The sequence below is a fragment of the Lepeophtheirus salmonis genome, chromosome 3, assembly GCF_016086655.4.
Source record: "Lepeophtheirus salmonis chromosome 3, UVic_Lsal_1.4, whole genome shotgun sequence".
Classification (NCBI taxonomy): Eukaryota; Metazoa; Arthropoda; class Copepoda; order Siphonostomatoida; family Caligidae; genus Lepeophtheirus; species Lepeophtheirus salmonis.
Genome location: NC_052133.2, coordinates 2,872,002 through 2,891,381, shown reverse-complemented (window position 1 = coordinate 2,891,381; position 19,380 = coordinate 2,872,002). Strand labels below are relative to the sequence as shown.

Genomic DNA, 19,380 nt, shown 5'->3' with positions numbered 1-19,380 from the left:
TTTACTGATTACGAAGTCCTTACATATATTAAGAATAAGCTGAAAAATGATAAAGCACCAGGACCTTCAGGACTTACTCCTGAGTTCTACAAAGGGGTACCAGAAATAGCCAAATTCCTAGCTGAATTATATAATGAATATTTTTTCGGAAATGGACCTGAACAAAGAGCTAAAATGGGAATCATAACTCTTTTTCCTAAGAAAGGGAAAATGTACAAAAATACAAAACTGGAGGCCAGTAACTTTATTGGAAATAGAATATAAAATTTACAGTGGATGTCTGACGGAATGTATGAAACCAATAATGGAAAGAGTGCTCCCAGATACTCAGTTTGGTTTGAGAAAGGGTAGGCAAACGGAAGATGTAGTAATGCTTCTCCAATCGATTGTAGAATTCTCGAAGCAGAGAACCCAAGTTTTGCTTTTATCTTCTTGGATTTAAAAAAGCTTTCGATTCTATAGAACGTTCCTTTCTATTGAGTGAGATGAAAAATATAAGATTTCCACAATTATATTGCAACGCAATAAAAAACATAATTCCCAGCGCAGAATCAATCATTGATATCGAAGGAGACCCAGTGGTAGAATTGCAAAGAGGAATGCGTCAAGGGGATCCCATAAGTCCTAGTCTCTTTTCATTGGCAGTGAGAACCCTACAAAGAAAAATGGATCTGGCATTAGAGGGAATGGTCTTGAGAAACGGGAAACTAACCAACCTGTTTTTTTGCATACGATTGCACGGTCATACTAAGAATTGACAAATTCGAGGAAGAAAGAGCTAGCCTGGATACGCTCCTGAAAGAATATGGAAGAGAGTCTGGTTCAGTAATTAATGATAAGAAAACACAAATATTGACAAATTCTACGGGAAATTAGCGCTACTTATCTCGTTCAAAAAGCATTGGTCCTTGGCAATGTCGTTTCGATGGAGGATTGGAGATCCCAAAACATACGTCAGATAGATGAGAAAATATCTCACGCAATAAAAGAAGTTCAGAAGCACAAACTTGATAAAATAAAATGTTGGAATATGATAATACTCTCAGGAATTAATCATATTCCTCGATGTACTCCTTTTGACAAATTGAATGCCCAAGATTGGAAAAGAAAGAGCATAGAGTTTGTTGACACTCCAAAATCAATCAGTCATTGGAGACTCTTCTTATTAAAGGATAGAGGTGGACTCGGAATGATGGATCTAGAGTTGCACTGGGAAATGATGATTCTCTCTTGGTATAAGAGAGCGCATCTTGTTGATTATCCTTGGAAAGCACTCTACATGGAAGCATGCAGAGGGACCATCACGAACACGCCGACATCTCCATGGAAGGAATTAAAACCATCCAATGACATTGGATGGTGTATTGGAGGTCAGTGGGGGCGAATGGCCTCTAGTTGGAAACTCAGAGGTAAAAATAGGTCTTCCTAATAAGATCAGAGAGGAGCTGGGTCTTAATACCATAAATGAGGTAATTGCCAAGGATATAATCAACGATCGGATCGTAAGTATGCTACGCGATTCCCTACTAAGGGTCTTCAAGCCGACCAAACAAACACTTCATCTAAGAGTAGCACTAAATATTAATAATTAAGCAATTAAGGAGGGAGGGAGAAAAACGATCTCTGCAACACTTAAAAATGCAAAATAAAGGATAGAATGATCCAGAAACAATATGTGAGGTCATTATTCGATCCATATCTCTTTCCAAAACAGTCCTATCTAAGATACCGGATCGTATTATATACAGAGAGACACGCCTTGCAAAGACTGCAACAAACGTAAAACGCTCGCTCATGTATTTCGTGACTGAATATTTAGAAGGAATATTGGCTAAACGACTCACTCACTACCATGGAGAGGACCCACCCAAGAGGAAAAAATTAATGGCTACAACAACATGGCTCTTCCGTTCAGAATTGGATCCAAATCCATTGCAAAACATGATTGCAAGGCCCAATTATGAAAACATTAAACTTCACAAAAATATAGCCTACGCTGCTCTTAATGAATTTCGCTTTTAATCGTGCGTGTTGTGATTGTATTTTTAATTAGATATTTTTTACTATTTGTCAGATGATGTTTTTTATATTCATTATTATGTATTATAGGTGAGGTTGTTGTTGTTTTTTTGTTTTTTCTCGCCTCCCTTTTTTCGTTTTCTTTTTAAGATTAGTTTGGTCAAAAAAAAAAAAAATGTTTCTAGTATAGTTTAAAAATTTTTTGTTAACCTATGCTATGTAAAACCATACATTGCACAAATTTTATTTTGATGATATAAAACTTAATCTGGCTTTAAAAAAAAAAAAGATTAAATTAAATTCAAATCATTTTTCTTAAACTATCATTCGTAGTTGCGAGTCTTTGAGTACATAATTCTAGTCGATTTTGTAGTTTTATCTTCGAGTTGGTTAGATTTAGTTAATCATTGATGGACCTCAGGCAAAGCCAGTTGAAAAATCCAAAAAAAATAAAAAGAAAGGCGAATGGATGACGTTCGATGCTTCTCCTTACTCTTGTTTTTTGTATCTAAATTTGATTTATATGGTATTGTGATCAACCATGCAATCGAAAAGGGCCAATCCGAATCAATTTGGCGCCGTATGCAAAATATTAACCAATAATATGTATGTTATATTCAATATTATACTGTTACAATAAGCTGAATATATTAATTTCCTTAGACAAAAAAAAATATATATGTAGATATGTACTGCCCTTTTCTGTTTCGATAAGACACACTGAGCTTTAACATTCACGTTGATGCATTGTTATTCGTTTAATCAAGTGGTCACACAGTCCTAAGATACTAAGTGTACACTCTTAAATATGAGGCCTTGTCAGCAAGTCAAACAAATACGGATGCTCCTTATTAATCTCGATTTTTTTATCAATATTTCTATAATTTGTCAAATTTGATAAAAGAATTGGATTATGTAAATTAAAAATGATCCAAATTGAGACAATTAATAGTCAATTATTTTAAGCCAATCAGAGAGGTGGAAAAAAATGATGACTCCTATGATATTCATGTCCACTCTTTCCCTTGAGTATTTTATGTACACATGGTCTATGACACATTTTCTTAATTATATGGAATAATTATTGAATTGTTGTTGATAATTGTTCGTTGAGCTACTTCAAATTCAATAAATCAACATTAAGAACACCAGGTAAGTGTAGAGAAACAGTAACATCGACAACGAACAAAAAATTAGTGTTTTAGTGAGTTAACTTCGTGTGAACTAATTTTTTTTTAGTCATATGATATGACTCATATCTTATTCATTTATGACATAACTAACAATGGGTTACTCAGCGTTGCTCCGTCCATTGAGGGAGCGGGAAATCACATGGACAATGGTTGAAGTTATTTTTTGTTAATGTTTAGAGCCTTCGGAGCGGGCAAGTGTTAGAATATAGGGCTTGTCAAGAATAATAGAAATCTAAGGTTATGCCCAAGGAAGGCCATATAACTGGAATAGTTACTATTTTTCGTTTTTTCCTCTACCTCTAGTAGGAGTCTAGGAAATATTATTTCTTCTCTTTAACAGTTGAATGTAACGTGAGTTCTATTTAAATTCAAGCGGCATCTATATGGATTCTTCGAAAGATACCTTAGTTATTCATTAAGGTGATTAATTAACCATGGCAAACACCTGTGCTGTACCTGGTTGTGTTGTGGATCAACCGAAAATAAAATTCCGCCTCATGTTTCAACTCACAAGCTCCCGACAATCTCATTCGAAGACAAAAGTGGATTCATGCATCAAAAAAGTTATGAACAATTAGGATTATCAAGAAGATTAGAAAAAAAGTTATAAGTCTATGCTCACTTCCTTTTCGCCCCAATGATTTCATGGATGAGTCAAAGGATAGGAATCCCAGAAGATAAAAAAAAAAGAAAATCCTAGATGGGAAATTAAAGAAGCCTTGTTTAAAAGAAAATGTTGTTCCTTGCATATACCCAACTTACTCAGCTCTTTCACTCTTTCAACATCAACATCAAGCAGATCATCTATGCCCCCTTCTACTTCTCATTTTGAGAAAGAGAAAGAAAGGATAGATTCAACGTCTAAAGCTTTTTTCGAAGCTGACAAATCCTTCCGTTTGAAACTGCCATCTCCTTATTGAAAGGTAATTCATGAATCTGATACCATCTCTATTTTTTGTTTAGAATCACATAGTGATTCAAGAACGGACTAGTTGAAAGTCATGGATTCTTTTTCTTCATTTCAGAAGGGAACATTTCTCTACCCAGAAGATGTCAAGTTTTTCCAATCAAACCCAAAACTATAGATATTCTTTAATTTCACGAGGGTGAAAATGGAATCATTATAAAAGAAAATCTGAGCTTCAAAGCTTTTCTCCAAGGTTACATTGTACCTACTCATCGTTGTAAGGACTTAGTTAAGAAAGATATAATACTTACAGAGACCTTGTAAATTCCAAACATTTGTCTCATTTGAAAAGTATAGAAAAAGGAGTTAAAGATGCATTGAATAACTTTTAAGAAAAGACAAAGTGGTCATTCTTTCAGGTAAGAAAAGGATGAGGTTGAAATTTCCCCAGGTTTATTAGATTTATCAGCAGTTCTCAAGACAACTTCTTCTGCGTGCTACAAAATTCTAGTTAATGAGCTATTTTTGAGTTCCCCATCTCCCAGAACACTTGAACGATTGATGCAGCCTTTAAAAGTTGGAACTGGATTTCATCCACATACAAAGGCTTACTTGAAGCGTCGAGTACAATAACTTAATCGTCGAGAGTGTGTAGTGATCTTTCTTCTCAATGAAGCTTGTACAAGGGGAAAAAAATCGGTGGCTATCCCAGTCTATGGATTCCCTTGGTTATTCCATAACGCAATCGGACTTGCTAGAAAATTCAATTTGATTTGCCGTAACAACTGCTGGCCAAGACATACATATTTTGACGTCATAGAGTATGACTGAAATAACAAACGCAAATTCATAAAAGGCCAAAAGAGAGAAGTTTAGTATTCCTGGAGTATGATATTAGACATGGGAAAGTGATTATCGAAAGGCCCCCTTAGGAAAAGACCCTAAAATTTGTGAGAATCATTTTGAGGAAGGAAAAGGATTTAAAAGATAAATTGTTGAAGATTTTTCAAAAATAAAATTGAAAGAAGATGCAATCCCTTCCAAAGGTATCATACCTAAAGAAGAATTTGAGCAAGCTTCGAGAAAAAATAAATGAATTGAGATTGTGGACCATTCTAAAGAAAGTTATAATCAAATATATTTGAAAACATTTGACAAATCCTCATACACCAATGTAAAATCAATTCAAACACCTGTAGTAGAAAAGCTTTTAATTGATTTTTTATAATATTGAAAAAAGACAAATTAAGTTCAAATCATTTTGATATAATTGGAAATGGTACGCAAGGAGTTCTTCCAGCAACTGTATTATTAGGCTACACAACTGCTCTCTATGATTTTTAGCAATTCAATCTAAGGAAAAAGTACCCGATTTCGTAGACTTATTCCATAAATGGTTTAATTTTTGAAAAGTTCCCGACCTATATCGAAAAAAGACTTACAATGTACCTATGGAGTAAATTTGGATGTATAAAACAATATTCTCCAAAACATGACAAACGTTATGAAGATGAAGCAAATCAAGTGAAGTGGTCTTGCCGAATCATCTGCTTTGAAGCCCTAGCGAAAGGGCATAATTATCTTTTCAAAGTCTATGATATATTCGTATCAATACTTAAATCATGAAATTGGCCTTCCGTATGTATAGACTCCTACCTTAAATCAAGATTGTCTTCAAAACTTTCTTTGACGAATAAGATATATTGGATGGACCACTCTCATCCTAATGTCGTAGAGGCTATGGTTCGTTTTTGAATACTTGTAAAAAGTGGCTCAGAAAAAAAATGTTAGTTGAGAATGCTCCTGTTAGATCTGAAGGAGACCAAGGAGTTTTGTTTCTATATTTCAATATCACTAATGTAGGTATATATACTAATCCTGCCTCTCCTTTAAGCTCCCATTTTGAGTGAAGCAGATACAAAAGAAAACAACATTAAATTTTCTCAAGATTTGGATGATGAAATTTATTCTCAAATCTTTGAAGATGAAATTGAAGAATATATAGATAGATAATGAAGAAAATACCCAAGAACTACAGTCCAATGATTTATGTCTTCTCAAAATCAATATCTGTGAAGAAAAAGGATTTATTTGTTTGGCTGGATATTTGTATGGTCAAATTAATACATCACAAATTTCCCACTCTGGGTGTAATACTTCTAGCACCAAAGTCCATGGCTTCAAACATTGTCAAGAGGGGGACTGCTTCAACTACATACATATTTTTTTTTTGAATTTTGCAAAACAATGAAAAAACCTTTTATTCACTTTCATGGGAATCGACTCATCCACATAGTTGTAGAAAAGTATCCAAAGGAACTATATGAAGTAATAAAAAAAATTATTCGCACTCGTAACTTCATTCGACTAAAGTATATTACTATTCTCAACAAATGTAATACGAAAAACTACTCATTTCATAAGCTAAAATATAGAAAAAGAAGAACCATTTGTGTCATATATTGTCAGATTTTGGAATTTACCATAATTTTATGAATAATAAAATAATTTATGCTTTGTGAATGAAGAGGTATTGTAAAATTATGTATATATTATTTTTTTGTAACTCATAAATTAATTTCAAACAAGTAACTTTCGAAATGTGAGTGCCTGTGCTCTTGTTAAGTCTAAAATATTGTCCAGCAATTCATCGGAAATTGGATGGCCACCATTTTATTCAAAGTAAGAGTTTTTCTTCCGCATTTAACACAACTGTAATACTATTGGGAGCAAAGTTTTCTCCTTCTGTCAAATCCACAAGGAGTCAGTTTGGAAACTATTTGACTGTGGATGACACCATAATGCTTACTCTTGGAAATTATAGACCGGTAGACGCGGGGGCTATTTTTATAAGTAACAATTAGATAGTCCTCCAATTAAAGAAGAACATGATTCTTGTGATATTCTACCTCCTTCATTATCTTCATACATGAGAAAGTTGTCTGAAGATTTAAATTTAAATATAGGGACATCCCCTACTACAAGCAAATACCTTAAGTCACGGTTAGAGTTCCGTCAGAACATCAAAAAGTAACGATAATTTTTGATGAAGTGTGTTCTTTTAGGCGTAATAAGTTTATTGGTGGAAAGTTTTATGGAGCTGTGGCACTTTTACGAGGACGATCATAATTATTAAGACAAGGTTGTCCATGCTGCATTTAATTTTTTCAATTTCAGTGGAAAAAATTTAATCAATGAAGCCAACAGCATCACACAAATCACAATGAAAGATCTTCATCGTATGGTTTCATAGCTAAATTAAATTTAAAATCTTAAATTTGTTATCAGTTCTATTTCAATTAAGTAATTGTTTTACGAGTTTAATTAAATCATTACATAAGAATGAATATTATGAAAGTTTTGAACTACATAGGTATAATCCTAAAAGGTGTTTGTTTCAAGCACTCCTTGTTCATTAGGGCGACAATAAAATCAATTTTTTTTGAAAAGTAAATGGCTTAGGTTAAAAAATGGTTTCTAATTCTACAAAGAACATTTAAGGAAAGATTGAACAATTTTGGAAAGTTTACATTTTTTTAACAAAAAACTGAGTATTTGCTTGAATACTGACCATTTATTTCAGATTAAAGAGTTCTTAAAAACAATCAATTGAGCTCATTAAATTAAAAATAATATATATTTTACAATTGTTTCAACAAAAATATTATTTATATGTTCAAAATAATGTCAATTGAAGTTGATTGAAATTTAGCCCATGACCCTTTTTTTATTTTATTGCAACCATACTGTTTAACTGATAAATATGGAAAATTACAATTACATTTAAATCTCATTAAAGTCAACAAAGAAAATTTTTAAATTTTAAATTTTAGACACATACTAATGACTCTTGGTAAGTATTTTCTTATGGGTGTTGGGGTAGATTCTTCGATGGTCTTCAGCAACTTATAGAAGACAATGAATTTGTTAATCGTCATGTGTTATTAACACACTATATTATGTGATGAGAGCAACTCCTCTTTCAGCAAGATCATTGCATAGGTGGAGCAAATCAACTTTTTATGATGCCTCCATTTAGTTTTCCCTACCATTCCAAAGTGCTGGGTTCTGATAAGGCAGCTCAAAAAATTTCAGAATTTTTTTTTTTTACTTCTTCGTGACAAAATATTAAATATTTTTATCTATAAAATCATTGCTTAAGGTTTTTTGTCCTTCTGTACTTAACTTCGAGAGAGCTAACCATTTTTCTTTTTGTAGTTAAACTTACTCTATCATCGAAGAAAGTGAGTCGAACAAGTTCTTCCGAAAAATACTATAAATATTTAGAAATTTTGAAAAGGTGGAATTGTAAATATGTCTATTAATTGAAAGATATTCGATTAAAAACTTCATTAGATCGTTCAAAGGAGAATCAAGTTTTGATACATACTCTTATTATGAAAACACAAACATCACGTAATCCTCGTTCTTTCCTTGGAGTAAATTTGCATTCTAATCTCAATATTCAAATCTTGAGAAATCTATATATCACATTTGAAAGCCAAAGGACACGGTGCATTGCACTGGACGACATGAACTTAACTCTACACTCAGGGGCATCGCCTAGAAATATAATGAATAGTTTTTATAATTATCTAGTTTCGTCTCTTTAATATCTTTTTTAAGATTATCTCTTGCCAATTCAATAGTACAATCCCGTATGCCTTCCAAAAGACTGACCACCTCTTCATCTGCAGTTCCAGGCTTATAGTTAGTTTTGTTGATCGCTGAACAATTTTTCATATATTTTCTTAACAAAGGAACTTATGGTGACGATGTGGCATCCATACACTCTTGGGAAACAATTTCAATAACTAATTCCATTATATAGTGTCTTCAAGTAAATGGTAGAGATTTTTGCGTAGTAGTTTTTCAAGTAAAACACGAGATCCAATATTGTTGCCGGTATTTGAACTTATAGTTACAAAACAATTTGCTTTGTTTCAAAAAAATATGTATGTACTCTTTGCCTAATTTAAAACTCACTCATAATTTATTTGATACATCATAATGAAAAAAGAACAGAAATGTATTAAAATTATATATTTTTTGTAGGTACCATCTTCAAATAGGATGACTTATATTTTTATTTCTTGTTTTATGTGTTAAAATTGAATTAAATGGTCAATTTTCGTGAAAAGGTAATAAATAGTTCACTATATTTAAATTTTTTCGTTCAATTTAATATGATTTAAACGTAATTACAAATTTTCATATTTATCAGTCCAATAGTTGGGTTACAATATGCAAAATGCTCAGTTTTTTCGTTGGAAATGTAAATTTTCAATACTTTAGGGCCATTGAGCTACCTCTAAATATTTTTCGAAACTGTTCAAACTTTTGTTATTTTTTTTTGTACAATTAGGAATGCTTTTTCAACCTCAGCCATTTACTTTTCTAAAGTAAGTTGATTTTTTGGTCACCGTATTCTACAAGGTCGGTATTTGAATTTATTTATGTATCCTAAACCCTCACTATTTGTTGAGCGGAATGAAACTAAAGGAATATTTCCAATAAATTATTCATGATCAATGTATGTAATTATGCTACACTTTATCAATATGACTTGTTCTTTAACAACAGGATCATGGATAACCATCCTAAAAAATGACATTCAATACAAATAAGTAATTACAATATATTTGGACGGACTTATATTTGGTCTTGGATTGAAAGATAGAATTGATGATGAGAAGGCTAAAGAGTGAATGAACCTTCAATTTCATTCTTCTACTAGATTTGAGTTAAATCAGACAGATTTCTTAGTTCCTCGCTGTAGTCTACTATGGCAAAGTGATCTTCTAGAGGTTTGTCCTCCCCCAAAAAAGGACCCCAGTCTTATACAGATATAATTATGTAATACTAAAATTGAATAATAAAAACAGGAACATTTTTTGCAAAAAAAAATCTTTTAATAAATTTGACTTAATAGATGAAGCTTCTATCGGTACTTTTAAGAACTATTAAATAATCGGTTCTAGGCTGGACTTAATGGATGAAATGGGGACCGACACAACACAACTTTTCGATAATTTTTTGACTAAAAATATAAATTGTCATTAGAGGCAAATCACTTACAACGGTACCCACAAAATTTTTATTTGAAGTGGTGAGAGGTGTCTTGCTCAGAAATTTGATGATGTTTTATAAAAGGCAATTTCATCCTTGCATTGTTTTTTGAGGAGTTTTTTTAAATCTGGAAAGTTAGTGTGTTACGTCATTAGGAGGAATTGTTTAAATTGCATAAGGGAGATGTAAGAACAAGTTCCAATATCAGTTGATTAGTTATATATGCGATTCAACTTGGACTCGAAAGCTAATTAGTTATATATGCGATTCAACTTGGACTCGAAAGCTAAATCATACCGAAGACAGGAAGAACTTCAAAACTATGAAACTTTATCAAGGACTTGGAGCAGACTTGACTTGTAGTATGAGGACCGACTCTTCCTTGATTCTGAGAAACATTAAAAAGGGAAAAACTATACTGAATTAATAGAATTAAGGACTGATATACAACTCCCCAATTTATTTATAAGTATGTGTTATGTATGTTTGTAAATATTACATAAATATACTTATGATCCAATGAAAATGATCTAATATGGATACCTGCTTACCTTAACTAGAGAAAAGTATGAAAAAATAACAAGTTCATAGATAAGGATAAATGGAAATACATTATACACAAGTGTTACGAAGCAAAACACTTTGAAATAAAATGAGGGAATAAGTGAATTTAATTATTAGTTCAACATAACTGAGCCATGAAGTTGTATCTTTTTATTTTGGGAACGCTGTTTGTTGCAGTTTTATCTGACAGTAAGTTAAGTTTGGGAATCCATGAATAAAATATATATAATTTCAAAAAATAACAACTATTTTATAACTATATCTAACTCTTATTAAATTTATTACCAAATTATTTCTAAAAGGTTTAAACCATGGATCCAGTCCAACTGGAAGATATCAAGGATTTGTTTCGAATCAGCAACATAGATTCCAAGGTAAGAAGTTGTTCATGAAAGAGTTTATATATTTTTAAATTGTCTTTCGATATTAAATTCCATAGGTTCAACCATAAATCAAAATGGAGATTCAAAGAACAGATTTGGAAGTGGCAATGGGTTAAACCAAGGTATTATATAAAAATATAGTATAAAAAGAATTAACACTTAATTCTTAAATGTTTACCACAAAACAAACCCAATTCAGGAATTGGACCGCAAGGATTTAGACAGCAATCCAACCAAGGAGGAAACCATCAACAATTAGAAGCAGGTCAATCTACCCAAGGCGTTAGACAATCTTCCAATGGATACAGTAGCCCTTCCCAGCAGTTAGGTGAATCCCATCTTGAAAACCATCAACAGGTGGAAAGTGGTCAATTTCGACAAGGTGGGAACCAACAACAATTAGGAAATGGTCAATCAAGCCAAGCTGAAAGGCAAGCTGCTGACAGCTATGGCATCCCTTCTCAACAATTTAGCCGAGGTGAAATGCAACAATTTAGCCGAGGTGAAATGCAACAACAATCGAGAAGGGATCAATCAAACCAAGATGGATCCCAACAACAATCAGGGAGAGGTCAATCTAGACAAGGTGAAAGACAATCTTTAAATGGATTCAGCAGTCCTTCACAGCAAAATGGTGGATTTCAAGGTCGTAATCAACAAGAATCAGGAAGAGAGCAATATAGTCAAGGTGGACACCAACAAATAAAATAAAAATATAGTACCACAAGGGCTAATCCTAAATTAAATCATTAAATTTTTAGCACAACAAAAATCCAAATCAGGAATGGGATCACAGAGATTAGGACAACAATCTAACCAAGGAAGAAACCAGCAACAGTTAGGAAGAGATCAATCTAATCGAAGCGGAATGCAATCTTCCAATGGATACATCAACCCTTCTCAACAGCTCGGTAGATCCCAAGGTGGAAACCAACAGCAACAATTTGGAAGTGGTCAAACTAGCCAAGAAAGAAGAAAAGCTTCTGACGGCCCTATTCTACAATCAAACCAAGATGAAAGCCAACAAAAAACAGGAGGAGGTCAATTTAGCAAAGGTCAATCATCAAATGAATATACCAGTCATTCTCAACAAAATGGGGGATCTCAAGGAGGAAATAAACAACAATCAGGAAGAAATCAATCTAGTCAAAGTGAGAGAAAATCAACCAATGGATACATGATGCCTTCTCAACAAACAGGGGTATTCTTAGGTGGGAACCAACAATATTTTGGAAGGGGGCAACCTAGCCAAGGAGAAAATCAGGCAAGCCAAGGTGGAAGCCAACAAGAACCAAGTAGAGGTCAATCCTATGAAGGTGCCAGGGAATCATCTAATGGAAACAATAGTCCTTCTCAACAATTCAACCAAGATGGATCCCAACAACAATCTAACCAAAGTGTAAGTCAATCATCCAATGGATACAATATCACTTCTCAAAAAACCGGTGGATCCCAACAACAATCAGGAAAAGTTCAATCTAGCCAAGGTGGAAGACAATTATCCAATGGATACAAGAGTCTTTCTCAAAAATAATCTTCTTCTCAAGGGAGAAATTAATAAGGAGGACAAACTTCTCATAGCTCTTCCAAAGATGTCATGGATTTCAAGGACAAAATCAACATTCCGGAATAGGTCCATTTGTTCATGTTGGAAGGCAGTTCTCTAATGGGGATAATGATTTCCTGTACATTGGTCTTCATTTCAACCAAAAAGGTCAAAAATCTTCACAATTTAATCAAAGTACTAGACGACCCTCAAGTCAAGTTAATGAAGCTCCCAATTTTTAATTTATGTACCATTAATTTATTTAATTTCAATCTTCATTATAATCATTGGATTTAGTTTGCATTTTTATAAGCTATGGATTTTATCCTTAGATGTCAGGGATATGAATCAATTTATAAACATTCCAATACCCATTTATTTTTCTAACTCACATCTATAAAAAATAGTATGAAAATATTTGACTTTTTTGTAAATTATCAAACTTATTCTCATTAAAATGATTTTGTTGCCACTTTTGTGCTATTGTAAAGAGGTGTTAATGAAAAGAGTCTTACTTATGATTGCTTCTTCCCTCAACATTTATTTTATTCAATATGAAGCTAAAATTTTTAGAACTTTAACCATAACATGTTTGATTCAGCCAGTTGTGTGTTAGAGCGTTCCAAAATGGAAGTAACAAAAGATAAAATCCAGTAGGTACATTCTTTTGTATCTCTACGACATAGCAGAAAGGGTGGAGCAGGTGGGCAAAAAAAAATTATGCTGTTTATGGATCCAATACAGTAGTAACCTTTACTTCACCTAATATTCACGGAAAAGTAAATATGCATTTATCTTCGATAATATTTAAATAATAAATCCGCCTATAATAGGTAATTAACAGTTGGCAATAAAAAAAAATGTAGAAAAGAAGGTTCAAATTTTCCCTTTCCCCTTTGCCAGTCGTGCTTTGATTTTTGACTATATAAAAAAAACTCTACGTGGCCGGGTTGAATGAAACAAAACAGTTAAATATATTTCGTAGTTATTACAAGTCATGGTGACAATATGGCTTTATAGGTCCTAGAAAGTCGGAAAGTATATTGCTAAGCTAAAAATAAACTGTGAGTGTAGAAATGCCAAGATAAAGTAGCGTTATGATATTAATTGTGTTTTGACAGTGCCCTTAGTCAAAATAAATTACAGGGTGAACTTGTTTAACCTAATAAAGTTAGCAATGCGATATTACTTATTTTCTATGTAAAAGTTCCATGAAAAGTCCCCCATAAGTGATAAGAATTTATTTAGAATGTTCTTTAAGGGTTTTTCAGAAACTGTTGATATCTTGTTTAAATCTTTTACACTGTTCTTCCAAATAAATGAAACAAATAACTTTGCTTTCCTAATATAGATATTAGGAATGAGACAATTCCAAAAATAAATCCCGATACCGATTCCAATGCGATTCTAGTAATAATTCCCGATTCCAATTCTTTAATATTTTAAATAATACTTAAAAAATACCTTTTCCAATCAAGGGCGCCCACAGGAGTATATATATATATATTTTTTTTGAGTGGGCTTGGTTTTTGAATTTTTTTTGAGAAATCCAAAAATTAAGTTTGAAATATCTAAATTTTTGGGAAAAAAAATATAAATTACAATTTGAAATTTAAAATTTTTCCAGAAATCCAAAAACTATTCACAAAAAAATAATTTTCGGGGAAAAATATTCAAAAATCCATGGCTATTCTCACAAAATTCCACTCCTGGTCACAAAAACATAATAAATTTCATAAATAAAACATTTTGGGAAAAAATTTCAAAAAATCGCCAGTTGTTCTCATAAAATAATTTTTTTGGAAAAAGATTTCAAAAATTAAATTTCTTAAAAAATCCAAAATTTAATTTTTGAAGAAAAATTTCAAATTGTATTGTTATTCACAGAAAATTTTAATTTTTATTAATGAGAAAAGTAATGAATAGTTTAATAACAGTAATAAATAAAAATGTATAAGAATTGGAATTGTAAATTAAACTTTATTTTCCCGATGCCGAACTCGATTCCGATTAATCGCCCATCACTGAAACATACACATGTACTTCCGTTTTTCATACTATGCGCGGTTCCCATTATTGTATTTTTATTTCTGATTAAGATTCTGTTTCTAATTGAGAACCCACACACAATCATTGAATCTTTATTTTCTACTCAATATTGATTAAATTTGATAAATTAATTGAATGATGTAAATTGAATATCCTCCAATTGGGGCAATAAACAGTTGTCAATTTTGAGCCAATAAGAGAGCAGTACAAAAATGATGACTCCTCCTATGGCATTCATGTCCACTCTTTCCCTCGAGTATTTTACGTACACATACTCCTCACCTGGCTATGACACATTTTCTGTTTATAAAATAGAGATTTAATAAAGGTAGGTTTCCACGTCTATCATGTCTGCACACGTATATTAATTTATTTATAAAGACTTTGCATATGATAATCTTCAAACCTCGACATTTCCTTCTATCAAAATGAAAATTTTGTGATTTAAAATGTGTCTTGTTTGCAGGAGTGAAAAAACCATGATAAATTAAATTTCGGAAGCACGAACATTAATAATGTGGCATTTTCTCTACCCAAACGTTTTAAATTACAGAATATCTTTATTTGGATAGGGAGAGTTGTAGAAGTTTGAAGATGATATTATGGAAAGTTCTTAGAAATAAATGGCATGTACACTGTACACTAGGGTAATGATTTTTTATTTGTGTGAAAACACTCACAAACGAGGAAGGAACTTTGATGTGTTGTTGAAGAATATTTAGTATTTCTCAAAAAAAAAAATTTTAAAAAAAATATCCCCTTCCCGCGAAGTAAAGTTTTCAATAAATATGTAATTTTCAAATATAACCTACGTACATATATACGAGTATGTAGCGTTATTTTTATAATTTAAAGATTTTAAATAAATAATAGAAAAAAATCATTTTTTTCCCTAACAAAAATTATGTTATGTAGGTTAATTTTTTCCTATAAACTTCAAATTTAAACATTCTTTTCTTTTTTAACTTGATGTATCTCCTCCATAAGTTTCACAGCCTTTCTTGCATCTTGGTTCGATCTGGGAGTGCCATTCATGGATTTATTAACCTCCAATGGGCTTTCAGGCTCTTTATTGTTTTATCACATATAATATAGCAAAGTGAGGTCAACAATACATTGACGGTTGATTTCTTGTCTAAAACTAGTCATCCTCCCAAGAATTAGAGATTAAATCAAATTATGTAACTAAAACAATAAGTACATACATTGCACGGGATTTCCATAGTGTCTGGTGTAAATTTGGAAGCATCTTCCACTTGAGTTTAAGCCAATGAGAAATACAAAGCTGACCATAAAAAAAAATGGAAAAAAAATTCAAAAATGCCATAGGTATTCACAGAAAATTTCATATTAATTTTTTTTGGATATTTGGGATGAGGGCACAAACCCTTCGGCCTACCCCTTGCGGGCACCCCTGTGTGGACATCTTTGTAATTTTAATATATCTATTAAAGTAAAAAAAAAAAAAAAAAAAAAATCTGAAGAACCGTTAGGGATCCGAAAGAGATCTTTTTAGAGAGCTGAACCGAAAGAGCTGGTTCTCAAAGAAGAGCCGGAATTCCCATCACTAATTTTTGACTACAATACTCGAAGGATACAAATAGAATATATACATATAGCTTAATAGGATATCAAATGAATATCTAGGGGGTTGATCTTTTTGTCGCCAGATGGCGCCATTCAAAATCGTTTAGTAAACAACGATCCTTCGCCCTTTTTTAAGTTTTCAGTAGTGCTGTGACAATGTTAATATATACTTTTTTTCTCAGCATTCTTTATTTTGTTTATATATTATATAGAAAATAAAACGTATATAAATAAATCGGAGCAATTGCGTAAAAAATACATAAATAAACATTATAGTTACTATTTAGAATTTGAAGTAATATTCTAAAAATCAATCTTTAAGGTATTTTTATACAGATTTTTTGATACTTTAAAGAATGAAAATATGTAACAGAAATTACTATAAGGGGGCAATTCCTATTCACTTAAAGGGTGTTAGCAGAATATTTGTTTTGATTATGGGATAGTTCAGAAATTAAAGGAGTGAAAAAAAAAAAAATAGATACATTTCATCCATGTTTTTTTAAGGGAGAATTTGAAGGGGTTACAACACCGATTTGCCAATTTGAGTCGCTCAAAATTAAGGAATTTTTAGTTTTTATTGGGTTTTTGAATTTTTTCCAAAAAAATCATCATCCCCCCCCTCCCCAAAAGAAGAAATAATATATATGTATATATAATCATGTCGGCCCTGCACTAGTTTGAGATAAATTTATTTTACTACAAGTTCTTCTGGGATAATGATAAAAAAAAAATTATAGGACCTCTGGGCTCCTGATAATTTAGTAAAGTATCGTTTGTTATGGGTCAATATTCCTATACCACTATAATACCTATATAACCAATAACAAAATTATAGATAATTGGGAAGTTGAAACACGCTAGATGAGGCAAATTCGCTAAAGAAATATGTTAAGAACTATTAGAGATCACTGGAGACAGAATTGAGACCACTGTTGACGGCAGTCCTCAAATTCAATTAATAAATAGATTTTTTTAATCGTTTCACTTACATATATAACATCACTAATAATAGTAATGGTTTTTGGTAAAATGATTATGATAAAAGGGCAGTTTACAAAATTGTTGCGTGGTAAATCTTTGTGTACATTATCATTGTGAGAAAAAATCGTTTTGGGTAATATCATCTTGAAACAACATCATTTTAAGCAATGTAATTTTGATTAATTTAATTACAAGACAATTTTTAGAAGATTTATATAGATACTTATGGTCTAACCTGTAATAAGACCTCAGTCTTAGGGGGGGGGTTATATGTGTATCTAATCATTATGGGGACGTCGGAGACCACTCCCGTATTTTTTTTTTTTCATTTATCAATGCTTTTATGTAGGACTACCGAAGAGTTCAAATAATTTTCTCTTTGTTTTTACGTTTAAATGAAGATATCAAACGGATTTGTCATTGGACAAACCGTGGGCTGGGGTGTATTATAACATATTAGAATGGTTTCTTGGTGCTTAGAAACGCGGCGACAGTGGAGTTTAAACAACCTTGGGGCCCAGCACTCCACCTGTACAAACTGAGGGCCGGAGGTATTTTGTGATATTAGAAGGATTCCTTGATGCTCAGGGAAGCAGCGGAGGATAAACTCAATTGGTCTTGCTGCCAGCAGTTCACCTACACAACCTGTGGGTTTATTATGGCAAATTAGAAGGGTTCAATCCTGGCATGTTTCTTAATCATTCAATAGTTTTATCGTGCGAATATAATATAATTTGTAACGAAATTGCACACAATAATATTGTCCTGCAATGAAATTACTCACAACGATTTTGTCTCACATGTACAGAACAATTTTACGACGCAACAATATTACCCCAACCATTTTGTTCACAACCTTTTGGACCACAAAAGGTTGACACAGTGAACCAATAATAATGAGCAATGAAGTTGCAAGACTGCACAGGATTGTTCACTTAATTTTTTCTCTAGTCCTTCTCTCTAGTAGTCCTTGCTGTTGTATGTAAATAAAAAAGTATGAATCCCCTCCTCCAATAATTTCTTGTGAAATGAACCCAATAATATATATTTTGGAATAAAATAAATTTTGTTTCAAATATACCCATAAACTATTCTTTTATACTGTACGTACCCGTATGATATATTTTATTAATGCTTTAAATAGCTCCAGAATTTAGTAACACTTGTGAAAAGACAACATAATAATTAGAAATATATTCCTCCTTCAACCATAATACTAAGACAAACTCGTACATCCTCTTCCTCATTCCCTTTTTTCATTCGTATTCAGTATACGTTCTCCCTGTTTCCGTTAGTAAAATCATTCGTGTTTTTGGATTTTTAATTATTTTTGGTACATTTCGAATCGCCCTTCCCATTGTGGAAAACACCAACTTTCCCTCCAGAGCCCAAAAATAGAATCTGCTCAGAATGAAACCTAGGTTTAGGTACGTAACTCAGAATTCTGAACAACTTTTATTTTATGTTTAAGGCCTGCATCTGTCTCAGCTTTTGAAATAAATACTCTGGTTATGCGTTTTTATTAGCTGACATTTGTACATATAATATATTAGTATAAAATACACCAAACTTTTTGTACCTTATAACATATTTAAAAGCCGTTGAAAAGAAATATTGTATTTTCCATAGAACATAAAATTAATTCATACTGAATTGATATTTTCACTAAATTTTATTCAAATGTAATGCAGTTTTTAACAACAAATCCACTTTCATCAAGTAAAGTTAATCAATTCATGAAAAAAAAATATATATTTAATGATACAAAAAAACAACAATACACAATTAAAAATTTCCTATACACATTTTAATTAGAATTATATACTAAACAAATTATTTTATTAACATTCAACATAAAAGATTACACTGTATTTCGTTATTAAGTCTTTGTTATTACAAAAATATAGTAAATCACTGTTTAATCTTTATACAGTTTTGATCATGAATTTATTCAGTCTTCCCAAAATAGATTTGCACACTTCATGCTTTGAATATAATACAAATTAATGAGCCTGAAAAAATCTTAGTTTTTTCTTTGTGTATTTTTGACCATCCATACCTTAGTAATAAATTGCTTAT

General features: G+C 31.9%; 1 protein-coding gene and 1 long non-coding RNA gene across 3 annotated transcripts; one reads left to right on the top strand and one right to left on the bottom strand.

The window, feature by feature from the left end:
* Positions 1 to 216: 216 nt before the first annotated feature.
* On the bottom strand, positions 217 to 10,433 carry LOC121115443 (uncharacterized). 2 transcript variants are annotated; one of them, XR_011779081.1, is made up of 3 exons: positions 10,206 to 10,433; positions 713 to 795; positions 217 to 653 (listed from the first exon to the last, which is right to left on the bottom strand). It is a non-coding gene; the product is annotated as an uncharacterized lncRNA (long non-coding RNA). The 2 variants fall into 2 exon arrangements; XR_005863505.1 differs by having other exon boundaries at positions 717 to 795.
* Positions 10,434 to 10,793: 360 nt separating this feature from the next.
* Positions 10,794 to 13,153, top strand: LOC121114431 (uncharacterized). The gene is made up of 5 exons (XM_040708399.2): positions 10,794 to 10,941; positions 11,055 to 11,126; positions 11,192 to 11,257; positions 11,335 to 11,823; positions 11,897 to 13,153. Exons 1-5 carry the CDS (start codon positions 10,887 to 10,889, stop codon positions 12,667 to 12,669), a joined length of 1,455 nt encoding a protein of 484 aa, XP_040564333.1. The 5' UTR covers positions 10,794 to 10,886; the 3' UTR covers positions 12,670 to 13,153.
* Positions 13,154 to 19,380: the final 6,227 nt, after the last annotated feature.